The sequence below is a fragment of the Heterodontus francisci genome, chromosome 18 (assembly GCF_036365525.1).
Source record: "Heterodontus francisci isolate sHetFra1 chromosome 18, sHetFra1.hap1, whole genome shotgun sequence".
Taxonomy (NCBI): domain Eukaryota; kingdom Metazoa; phylum Chordata; class Chondrichthyes; order Heterodontiformes; family Heterodontidae; genus Heterodontus; species Heterodontus francisci.
In genome coordinates, this window is record NC_090388.1 from 24,217,737 (window position 1) to 24,230,619 (window position 12,883).

The 12,883-nt window shown below is 42.3% G+C and overlaps 1 protein-coding gene across 1 annotated transcript in view; it reads left to right on the forward strand.

Annotated features, from left to right (window-relative positions):
* The first annotated feature begins 731 nt into the window (after positions 1-731).
* LOC137379822 (thyrotropin-releasing hormone-degrading ectoenzyme-like) overlaps positions 732-12,883 on the forward strand; it is a 112,636-nt gene continuing 100,484 nt past the window's right edge. The window contains exons 1-2 of the mRNA XM_068051197.1: positions 732-870; positions 1,825-3,095. Coding sequence (XP_067907298.1) covers positions 2,362-3,095 — 734 coding nt within the window. The 5' untranslated portion in view covers positions 732-870; positions 1,825-2,361. The remainder of the gene's footprint in view (positions 871-1,824; positions 3,096-12,883) is intronic.

The following is a 12,883-nucleotide window of genomic DNA, read 5'->3' on the forward strand; positions in this document are numbered from 1 at the left end:
TTGTTTTTCTTTATTAAGCAGCTTTGATTTATCCTATGCCTGCCTTTCAGAGCTCAGTTTGGAGAGACCCAGTAAGTACCGCCAGGTGGGGTTATTGGTACTTTACCAGCGCAGTACTCACTGAACCACTGTCACAACAGCGATGGCATATTAGAACAGTCTTGTTCATCGCCTCATACAGAACGAGTCCAGAATTAAACCCTTAAATATCCGTGTTGTGAGACATCAATGCTTTAATAGCGGGAAACTAAAATTATCAATAAAAGGGGAATTTTATAAACCCCCGATTAAAACTTCACTCAACATGGACCAAATCCGATCCGGGGGTTCAATCCGACTGCTTTACATCTCTCTAACTCTCCGTCTATATGGCATGCAAATACTTTATGATGTCGGGACGAATGACACACATGCTAAATGAATTAAGTAGCGTTTGCAGCTTCTTTTGCAAGTTGAAAAACTCATTTATTAACGATGTTTTAATATAAGCGGTTTCTGGGGGGGGGGGCGCATTTCCAACATGTTAAAAATATACAACTGCAGCAGATTTGTAATTGCACAAACTGAATGGGTGAGTGGGAGGGGGGGTGCGGGGGGAAATGTTCCAATCGCCCTGTATGGATGTGGGCGGCTGGCTTGGGGAGGTGCAGGCAGACAAGTGCCGCTTGTGGGCGCTCCGATCACTTGTCGATCATCCTCGCTCTTCTCCCGGGCACCAGTGTTTGCAGCGGGACCACGGAGCAAAGGCAGAGAGCGCAGCCAGGACTGCAAGCGAGCGGAAACTTCTTCCTCAACCTGCCTACTCACAACCAAGAACACACATCGCTCTCTCTTTACTAGCACTTCTCCAGGGATCCCCAGGCAGCAATGGTGAACGGTTTTTGAGACTTTTTAAAGTACATCTATATTCCACATATATTATGTATATATGGAATTTACTCAGGGTTGTTTAAATATAGTATATTAAATATATATTATGAAAAATTAATAAGGAGCTGTTAGCCACGTAATCTCGCACTGTCGTGTAGTAAGAGAATCAGACTTGAGTCGGGACCCCGACCATACAGAAGCATTTTATCTTGGGACAGTATCTCTTGCTTTGATTCATCTTAAGAAGATCACCGAACCTGACTGTACCAGTGTGTTAACATGTACAGGGCTCACTAGCAGTAACCAGGTTTTCAGTGATTTTACTGCTATTACGATTTATTTTTATGATATGCTTATGTGTGCATTTTAATCAGATACCAAAAAACCATGTTACCTTTAAGATGGTATTAGCCGGTTCAAGTTTTGTTTCGCAGAATTGCAAGTCGTTACATTTACTATTTTCTTTTAGTTTTTGGGAGGAGTAGAATCTGAAGGAGTGCTGCTTGAACTTAGTTAGAATCGATGATTTATTATTAAATATGAGCGTTACCAGAAAGTGGTTTTGGTACCAACCTGCAGCAAGGCTGCCTTATGAGATAAAAACAAGAAATGCTGGAATCACTCAGCAGGTCTGGCAGCATCTGTGGAAAGAGAAGCAGAGTTAACGTTTCGGGTCAACGGGTCAGTGACCCTTCTTCGGAACTTGAGTTCCGAAGAAGGGTCACTGACCCGAAACGTTAACTCTGCTTCTCTTTCCACAGATGCTGCCAGACCTGCTGAGTGATTCCAGCATTTCTTGTTTTTGTTTCAGATTTCCAGCATCCGCAGTATTTTGCTTTTGCCTTATGAGATGTCAGTTTGCCAAGCTCTCCGAATATGATCTCCCACTGTTATCAGGGTCTTTTGCTGGAGCCTCATGTCCATACCCTTAACTGAATCTCTCTTCTTTAACAGGTTGCAAAGATGTGATAGCTGTTGCTTTGGTGATCTGCATTTTTCTCAGGAAGGTTGACCAGGAACGTGTTGGACCGTGGAATTTTGATTATTCAGCTTCAGATTTTTCCACTCACACTAGATGCCAAGGCAGTGGAAATGGTGATTTGCCACTGCCAACAGCCACCAGTGCTACCCACAGCAAAGGCCAGATCTTTCATCAGAAGAGTATTCCTTTTAAAAAACTGAGCCGTAAATATCTGAAAACATGGACCTGCAGGAGAAGGTGACAAGTGGCATGTGATTTGCTGCCTGACAAACAGCCTTTCTTTTAACGGAGAGAATACAATCTCTTTTACATTTAGTTTTTCAGACAATATTAAATGCAATTAAAGAAAACCTCCATTGACAGAAGATTGGATTTTTTTCTCAGTCAGAGCAAAGACCTGCTTCTCTTCAGAACATTGGAATTAGACTGTCAAAAACAAGGAGGCACTTATTTCACTATTTTCTTTCTTGTAACCCGCGCCTTTTTAAAGACTAGCAGTCACAAGTGTGATGGCTTTGGAGGATAAACGAGACAAAAACATGTCTTTCACACAGATGGTAATAGAAGAAGACTCCATGAGGAATGGAAGGGGATTGTCTGACCAGTGGGCCGACTCTGTGGTGGTTCGACCGAGGACCACTGAAAGACATATCACCGTGCACAGGAGACTTGTACTGGGTTTTGCCATTTCCATCTTGGGTCTTATCATAGTCACAATCATAGCAGTGCTTCTGAGTGTCAAGTTTGAGGAGTGTGCTAATGACAGCAGCAACAGGGTAGTGAATGCCACTGTGCATCATGGGGCCAAGTTCAACCAGACTAAAGAGAGCCTCAGCAACCCCAATCATAGTAAAACTGCTGGAAAGCCATGGGCACAGCTGAGACTGCCCGCTTCTGTAAAACCCTATAATTACGATCTGAACATAACAGCTTTCATGGACAACTTTACTTTCTCTGGAGAAGTCAGCATTTGGATGCTTTGTGTGAGCTCTACTAAATACATAGTGCTGCATGCAGACAAGCTGCTGGTTGAAGGGGCAGAAGTTACTGTTGCAAACAGCTCTGACCATCTTGGGATTAGAAAATATTTCTTATATCCTCAGAACCAAGTTTTAGTGATTATGTTGACCAGAGAGCTGAAGGCACAGAAATGTTACACTGTAAAAATAAAATACAGTGCCAATATAGCAGATGAACTGCTAGGCTTCTTTCGGAGCTCCTATGTCACAAGTGGAGAGAGAAGGTAAGTTTACCCAAAGTTAAGTAGTTGCTTACCACCTTGGCCTATTTGAAAATAGTAAACATGAACAAAATGTGAATTGAACTGTTGAGCAATTTCCAAGCACTTTAGCTTATATCAAAACGATTGTTGTTATGGATGATTGCAAAATCAGAAAAAACTTAAAAATGCAGATGAAATATATAAACAGACTCACAGCAGCATTGTGATATATTGTATAGTCTAAGATAGATCTTTGGGATAATGCATGAATTCGGGGAAATTCAAGATTTGAAGGGGAAATTGTAGATTTATCGATTATCCTAAATAGCATTCCATTGGACTCTTAACTATTATTTTAAACTATTCAAAAGTTACTTTAATTTTGAATTACTGCTATTAATAGAAAGTGTGGTTTAATATTCTTTATTAGCTGCTAGAAATAGGCTCTCAACTCTGTCCACAAGTATCCAGGCACCATATGGAAAACCTCCCAAATTAAGAAGTATTGTGCACTCATGGTGTTATACCAACTAGGTCATGTATGGATCTGTTGTAGATTAATCAATAGAGATGGATGACTATGATTAGTCAACAACTCCATTATCGTTGTATCATGCGACTACCTGATGCAAAAAGGCAACCCAGATGGACCTTGGTCTTTTTCAGCTAGTAATTCTTAGTTCCGACGCATAGTTTGTTAACATAGTGCCAGCAGAGGCTGCTGTTATCATGTCTGCTTATATCACTGAGTGTGGGGAAACCAAACTCCACAGAGCCACAGAGCTCTCATTGCTAGGCTCAGCCTCCTAATAACATTTCTAATGATTGAAAAGAATTAATGCGATAATTGGCTCTTTTCAGCAATCAGAAATTGAACCATGATACATTTACAAAAAATACTTTTTAAAGTAATGAATTTATGCAGTCTACTGGCTATGGAGTGGTGCGCAAGTGAGATAACAGCAGCTCCTCCAGATGGTCTTGCTATTGATGCCAGATTCTGATTTCTACAAAAAAAACCCAGCAGTATAATACTGCACATTTGGCATTAGTGTTGGTGTGAAAGATCAGGTCACACTAATGCCAAATGTGCTGCATAACTATAAATTCATATTACTGTCTGAAGCCCATTTACAACTGGATTTAGCAGTGAACACAGAGCCGCTATGACTTTTTAAGCAGTGTTAGTAGAAAAAATTGTTACATTTATTGACATCTAATACATAGATATAAAATCTGCTCTTGCTGCTTCGAATCCAGCAGTCCTGTACAGCAAACTCTAAGTGCAGAACGTTTCGTGGCAGGCTAATGGTTACATAAAAAATGTAGAGTTATCAGATTCAATTCCATTCAAATGGTACAAAAATGAATGGTTACCCAGTTCCAATTTGTTCTGTGCTTGGCACAGAACAAGTACAGAATAGCCATTCTGGTTATGTACAAGTTTTGCTAAATAAATCTTCTGTCCATTTCAGAAAATTTCCCATTATGTTAAGGAGCGTAAGAGAAAATAACAGGTGGAGCTCAATTGTGCTAATTTCTTTCACAAAGTTTGTTCTGATTTGATTCACGCTGAGTTCGAAAGGATGAAAAGCTAATTTCTCTGCCGGCAGTGAGGTTTCTGTTCGGAATAGGTTTTGACAACCTCAGCCCACTTCCTTGTGGATGTTTATTCATACTATAAAATTGTCCAGAATTCAACACTAATCAGTATTAAAAATATCACATTCTAACTCTGATAGGCCGTTGTGATAACATGAAAAAATCATACTGGCACTTCAATATTTCAGTTTAAATAAGAAGGGTTCACTGCAATGGATAATTGCTTGGCAATGATGCTAAAACACAGAAAATCCCACAGCTAATGTGCCGATGTGACTTAGTAAACAGTCTCATGGTGGCTTTATGAAATACTATAGAAAAGCTACAATACTTTTTGAAGGCGAATAGAATTGAGGGAGTTTGACTATACATCTGATTATGGTACAGCTGACCTAGGAGTATGTGGTATTAATAAGCTGTGCCAAAAATTGAAAAATTGTTTGATTCCCTACTCTTTTATGCAAAGGATGTGGGTTGAAGTTCCCATTTCAGAGATTTAAGGATATAATCTAGGCTGACACATTAGTGCAGTATCTAAGAAGAACCCACATTTTTGAAGAAGAGTGAACAGTTCTGCCAGTGTACTGGCCAACATTAACCGCTCAGCCAACACCACCAAAACAGATTAACCGATCGTTCATCTCATTTTTGGTTGTGGGATCTTGCTGTGTACAAATTGGCGGCAGTATTTATCTATAAAACAACAGTGACTATATTTCAAAAAACAACTCTTTGGTTGTGAAGCACTTTGGGAAGCCCTGTGGATGACAAAGGCATTGTATAAATGGAAATTCTTTCTTTCAAGTGTACAGCATTGGCTCATATTTTCCTCTTTTTCACAGAATGCGTTATTGACCCATGTCTTCTATGTTAGTAATGGAGGAATACACTGGTGTAGTGAAAACAACATTCTGATCGAGAGGATATTTCCAAATTTGCAAATGTTAAGAGAGGTGAAATGGCCAAAGAGCATTCACCTGCCAGAATGAAATAATGAAAGCAAAGTGCCAGTTAGATGAAATAGAAGTTTTTGTGAATCTGTTTGTGGAGTGCACAACACCTGCTTGCTGCGCAGCAGTGCAGAATGAAGACAAGCTAGCAGTTGCGATATGGCTGCATCGCAGCATCTTCCATAGGTCTGCCACTGTCTACTATTTGTTCATGCTTTGACATCTTGCTTATCCTCAGCACTACTTACAGGTCTGCTGTGAGTAAATAGTTAAACATCCTATAACACAGATGCTGAGGAATTCTCAGTGTTTTTAAGCAGTTCAATCCTAAACAGGGCAACTTTTTACTTGCCTCGCTTCCTGTACACACCTAAACACGGAATAGAAAATAAAGGCATTGGTTAATAATGAAAGAATGATTCATTTCTAACTCAGACCTATGCTCATCGATTCACTTAGTTCTGCTTTTGTGTTAAAGTTAGTGCAGAGAAGCAAATACGCACCATTATTTAGCCTGTAAAAAAATGTTTATATGCATTGTGACAGAAACCACACCTGCCAAATGGAAACATATTAATTTCGCCATATAGAACACTATTTGAGCTGTTACTGGACTTTGAACATAACTAGTTTTAAAAGACCACAGGACTGAGTTACTGAAAACATGGCTGCATATTTGCATTCCAAGAGACTGTTGTCCAGAGAGACAATGGAAGTACTCCTGGATTCAATTAGCCAGATGGGTTTTGTCAATAGTGATGATCAAAAGCCATTGAGAGTCATTGAATGTGTCAGAGCCAGCATTCCACCCCCCACTGAGTGTGTCTGGTAAGCTTGGAGGAATCCACAAAGCTCACAGGCGAGGCTGTTTCAAACAAGGAGCTAGTCACATGACTAAGCTACTGGCCAACCTGGGGCCTTTTGAATTGTGCCTGACACAGAAAGGAACAGACTGCAAGTTGATAACCAAGGAGGAAGGTCTCCCTCTCTCTGTCTCTCTGTCTCTTTCTCTCATGCAAAGTTCCAGGGACCCACAGAAGTAACTCAAGCCTCAAAACAAAAGACCCCTGCAACATTCTGGTACCAGCAAAACAAGTTTGAAAGTGTGCACTGGGCCCCAATGAGAACCGCAAGACTTAACTTCAATCAAAGACTTTACATGCAACCCAAAACCAGTAACTGAATTCCATCTACTACTTCAAACCTTTCCACTTTAATTCTTTCTCCTCCTTTGTGTGTGTGTGTTTATTGCATATGCATGCTAGCGTGGTCGTGTCGCTTATTCTTAGTTTTAACTGAGTTAGAGTTTTAAGGTTAATAAACTTACACCTTTCTTGTTTAAATCTGAGAAAACCTGTCTGGTTGATTTCTTTACAATTACAAATAGAGAGCAGTGAGCAAGGACTCACTGAGAGGAAGCAAAAAACTCTCTGTTTTTAAAAGTTAAACCTTGTTATGGCCAAAACAGGAAAAGGCTGAGAGGGGAGCCCTAGAGCTCTTCCTCACCCAGTCGTAACAGCATGCATAGACCACATGGCTTTTTTGGGAAAATCTCTACTCTCACTTCATTTCTAAGTACAGATTACCAGTGTGCGTGTTATTGCGGTATGTTTTAATTTCCACTCCTTGTTTTACCTTTTTGCATTCATGGTACGAAAAAGTGTGTGCTGGGCTTCTTGTTTTCTTGCCCATGCTATTTTTGTCTCACGCAGTGGGCAGAATCTATAGGGCTAATAATACAAAAGCATATAATAACCCTTTATTATTGGGCACAGAGGCTCGAGACTTGATCTATTGGAGGTGCTCAGCAGTCAGTCAGCCTATAGTATATTCAGAGTCTGCACACCAGCTCAATAAGTCACTGAATTATATGCATTTCAGATGCACAGCATCTATTTAAAAAGGGCATCAAAGTGGAAGCCCTACATAAGAACAAGTATTTTTTCCTGAATGACCTTCTGCAAGGGTCAGCATATCTTTTGCTTTTGTGGATTTTAGCATTAAAGGGCAGGTCAAAAAGAGCAAGTAAGCTGTGTGTTACGTGTGGTTGGTCCCACTCACTATGAAGTTGTCCTGCATTTCAAGACCTGTACAAGGACAGGTGCAAAAGGACACTGGACCCACCTATGCAGGAATTCTGGCTCTAAAGACACAGCCAGAAGACACATTAGGACGCAAGCAAACAGACAACAGGTGCAGCAACAGGGCAACAGAAGCAAGGAGAGCTCCAGTGACCTGCGTAAGTGCAAGCTGATACATGAAATCCACAACGAAACAGACCTGAGACAAGACTCAATGAAGAGTGACTCTCAGCCAGAAGACAAGCAGGCGTTTCACATTGTGAACCTGACACATCGTGTTCATACAGTGAAGCAACTGGAAGCTTTCGACACTATTAACATCATGTGCCCAAACATAGCTGGCAAACATATACTCAAGGTTAAGATTGACACCAGCACCAGTGCAAATATCCTACCAATTCGAATCCTGGAGGATATGTACCAGAGTCGTTGGAAATCAATGATACAACTGACAACTGCCAAGTTATCGGCATAAATATGTAATCCCTCCCTTTCAGTGGAACACTAAGGCCTAGAATTTACCAAGAGCGCAACACGTGATCTGTGGCAGGGGGTGCCTGAAGATGGGTCCGGATGAGCCCGCCACGGACCTCAACGCCGTGAGGGCCCAGCCCGATCCTCCCAGTGGTGAGGCTCCTTGGTGGCCTCCCTGCCGCTAGGTGACGGGACTTCAATAAAAATATTGAAATAAAATTAATAAATTTACATAGACTTGCCTTCAATCTTGAGGGCCCACTGTGATCTTCGGTGCAGCGGCTGGCACTCCACACCTTCAATTTCCCCAGCCAGGGAAAGGCGGCGTGACATTAGGGGGGAGCGGGGAGGAGGTAAGATTTTCAGTGCAGGGGTGGGGTACGGGGTCAGGCTCAAATGCATGTAATGGGTGTAGAGGATGGTGGGAAGAGTTGAACTTTAAGCTTTGTGCAGTTTTGTGGGGGGAAGGTCAAACGTAAAAGGTAAGTGTTTTGGGAGGGAAAGGCAACTAATTAATGTCATTGTTATTGGGGGGAGGAAAGGGGCATAATAAATTTATTTAATTTTGGGGCTATGTGTTTAAAAATTTAAATTTAAATTAAAAAATGCGCCCGTGCCTGCGCACAGGCAGCTGATGCCATTGCCCATGATGAACAGCCCGCTCCCTCCACGAGATTCAGGTGATGCGGCTGCCCCGGCTATTTAAATGAACTGTCAGGCTTGAGATTGCTGTGGCACCATTTTTTGAGCTCACCGTCGAGATCGGCAGCGGGCTCTTAAAATCCAGTGCAATGCAGATATGGAAAGTTGGCATAGAAACCACAAACATTCTACCTAATAGACATGAGCGGACCAGCGGTGGCAGGACTACCAGTATGCAAGGACCTCAACATTGTGTCTGTCCATGAGGTCATCAAGGTCCCCATTACAGCAGAAGAGACCAAGGGTACCCACATTTGGTCAGTCCATGACCTACAACAAATGTACCAGACAAGATCAACGCCATAGGAGATTTCAAAGGGGATGACGTACTGCACCTCAGAGAGGATGCAATTCCGTCAGTCGACCCTCCCAGAAAGTGCAGCCATAACATACAAGAAAAGGTTAAACGCGAGTTAGATGACATGGAAGGCAATGGCATCATCCGTCGTGTGCATCATCACACAGACTGGTGGAGCTCAATTATGTGTGTACTGAAGAAGGATGGAGCAATCAGGGTATGTCCAGATCCGAGACGTCTAAACCTCTCCTCAAAGAGATGCCCCCACAAGATTATGACATTAGAGGAATTGAGTACCAAGTTCACAGGAGACAAATTCTTCTCCAAGTTGGATGCTAAACATGGATATTGGCCGGTACACCTAGCTAAGGAATCTCAAGAAGTCACTAGCTTTCAGAGACTACCCTTCGACTTGTCTGTCAGTCAAGATCTGTTTCAGCAGCATATGAACAGAATTATATAAAACGTGCCTGGATGCATATGCATTGCTGATGACATTGCGGTGATGGGCAAAACCAAAGAAGAATATGATCGAAATCTCCATTCACTGATGGCAGTAGCTCGGCACGAAGGGCTCGTTTTTAGCAGCAAGAAGTGTCAGATGAATGTAAGTCAGATCAAATTCTTTGGCTCCATCTATTCAGGTTGTGGAATCCGTCCTGACCCAGGCAAAATCGAAGATGTAAGGCATATGCCTACTCCATAAGACAAGGAAGAGCTCCAGAGTTGTCTTGGATTTTTCAACTTCTTGGCACCATACTTCCAAATTTTTCTGGCAAAGCACCATCACTGAGAGAGCTCTTAAAGAAAGACGTACCGTTTGCATGGCAGGAGGACCATCAGCATATGTTTGAATCTCTCAAACAAGCATTATCAGCAGAAACCTGTACCCTGCAGTACTACAATCCAAGGAAGAAGATAATCCTGGAAGTCGATGCCTCACAGAAAGGGCTAGGAGTGTGCATCCTGCAGGATGGCAAACCAATTGCATTCGGGTCCAAATGTTTCTCCTCAGCACAATCCAATTATTCAAACATAGAGCGTGAAACACTTGCTCTGGTGTTTGGGATCACAAAGTTCCACACCTATCTGTTCAGTAAGCAGTTCATTGTGGAAAACGATCACAAACCACTGGAGATGACCTGGCGCAAACTATGGCCAAACGCACCACCTCGACTGCAGCGGCTCTCGGTGAAGGTACAGGGGTACGACGTCGTCTGCTACAAGCGAGATACCAAAATGGTCACCTCGGATGCGCTGAGCAGATTGCCAAACCTGAATAAGAATGAAGAAGTTCCACTGGATTTTCAAGTAGACAGCATGGTCATCGAGGTAGAAGATGTGCTCAAAATCAATTTATTGCATTTTGGTCAGCACAAATGTGACCAACTATAATCAGAAACAGCCGATGAACCGCAACCGAAGGCACTGTGGAGAGTCGTCATAGAAGGTTGACCTGACATAGTAAAAGAGGTGCCAGAAACCCTCAGATGCTTTTGGGCTTACAGAGATGAACTCGGTATCTCGAGAGGCGTAACCTTCAAGGGAAAGCAAGTGATTGTGCACAAAGCTCTCTGACAGGATATCTTGTCACAACATCACCAAGGCCATATGGGCATAGAGTGAACAAGACGACTGGCATGAGACACTGTTTGTTGGCCAGGGATCAACAATGAAAGGTTAGTGAGGATGCGCAAGGCATGCCACAGCCACCAGCCACAACAACGCAAAGAACCTCTACATCCTCATGAGATTCCATCAGTTCCTTGGTCCAAAATCACCACTGATCTAATTTCTGTTAATGGAGATGACTTCATCTTAGCGACTGTTTCTCCAAATTTCCAATTGTCAGACAGGTAAACGATACTTCAAGCACAGTCGTCGCAGACACATTGAGTGCCATATTCAGTCTATTTGGCACACCTGAAGAAATCATTTCTGAAAATGGGCACACCTTTCAGGGATATGTGTGCCAAATGGGGTGTAAACCATGTGACGTCCTCACCACATTACCCTATATCAAACGGTCTTGCTCAGTGAGTGGTTCGCACAGTCAAGTCACTTAGCCTGAAGCCATGCTCCACCTTAGAGCTACACCTATGGATATGAGCTTACTGTCACCAGCAAAGATCAAGTTTGGCAGACAAATGCAGACAACTCTGCCAAGCCATCAACTGTCCAAATTCTCCGAGATGCAGGAACCACTGCTTGAAAAACAGGGGAGAATGAAGATGATGCATGACTGACATGCAGGGTGGAACTACCTCAGCTGCACATAGGACAAAAGGTCAGGGTCATACACCCCACAATCAGAACATGGTTACCTGCGGTGGTATCTAAAGTATGCAGTGAGCCTAGGCCCGATGAGGTTACAACACCTGGCGGAGTGGTGTTGAGAAGGAAATGAAGCTAACTAAGAGAAGTGTGCAATACTCCAATTGCGCACAGCGTACTCGAAAGAACACACTCTGATGATGAGGGTGTGATGGAACAACAGGACAACAACTGACACAGTGACAACATGTCTGCAAACCAAAAACAGCCAAGGATGACATCCCCAGAAGGTTATACCATAACCAGATCTGGAAGAGTTGTCAAACCACCAAAATTATATATGGACTCTTAAGCTTGTATACTTGTAAATTTTATAATCTATATCCCCTATAACCAATTTTATGGTATCTAATTTTATGTGTTTTTACGTTTAGCATATGAGACTTATCTGTGGAAAGAAAGGGGACGTTGTATGATTTAAGAGTGATGCCCCTTTGAGATCTTAGTATGCTAATGAGCTAAGTACCAGGATGCAGTAATGTGACTCAAAGCCAAAGTCACTCTGCAACTGTAACACCCAGGGTAAGGTTCTGTAAATAGATTGCTCTGTACTGTATATAATAGTTCAGCTGTAATAAACCTGTTTGAGATCTTCAACCAACTGGACTCCACGCATCTCATTTATGCTGCATCAGACAACATAAAGAACTCATTACAGCCACCACTATTGCACTTGCTCCATCTCACCCCCAAAAAACATCTTGTCAGAGCACTAGCCGCCCTTTATGAGGTGTTGGCTCTGGACGTTGCACCTTTGCGAACTTGGTTTTCCTCTTCAGTGTGTACTTTGCAACAAGCTGGGAGCAAAATATAAGCATAATAATGAGCTGACCTTTCATTATGTGGTGACATTAACTCGTTTTTGGGTAGCTGCTGTAGAACTAATCTTGAGAATGAGTCCTGGTGCTGTGCGGAAGGGATCAAATAATCAGCCTCTATGTATAGTTATGATCAGCCTTGTCTGCATGTAGTGTGCAGATCATTTTTAAAAGGAGGAAATGAAAGCAATCGACTTCTAACCCTGTGGGCTAAGAGGATGGTCTATTAACTATTATTTTTGCTGGCAAGTTAATATAACAAAAGTACAACCAAGTGGAAGAACAGGAAATAACTTGAAGGGGGTGTCCTCAATTTCATCTACTCCTTTTTGTTAGCTGAATTCCGAAGTTCTCAGAACATGCAAACTAGACATTTGTGCACCATTTCACAGTAGGCTGGTGTACACTATGTGCAGCGCTAAGCCAAATTTCCTCGCACATGCCTATGTCAGGCATCCCTTAATAAGCCATACTCTTTTTCATTCACAGATGCTGAGGTGAAAAATGATTCCCACAGGCCGTCAATTCGACAGCCCTTTTTAAGCTTTAG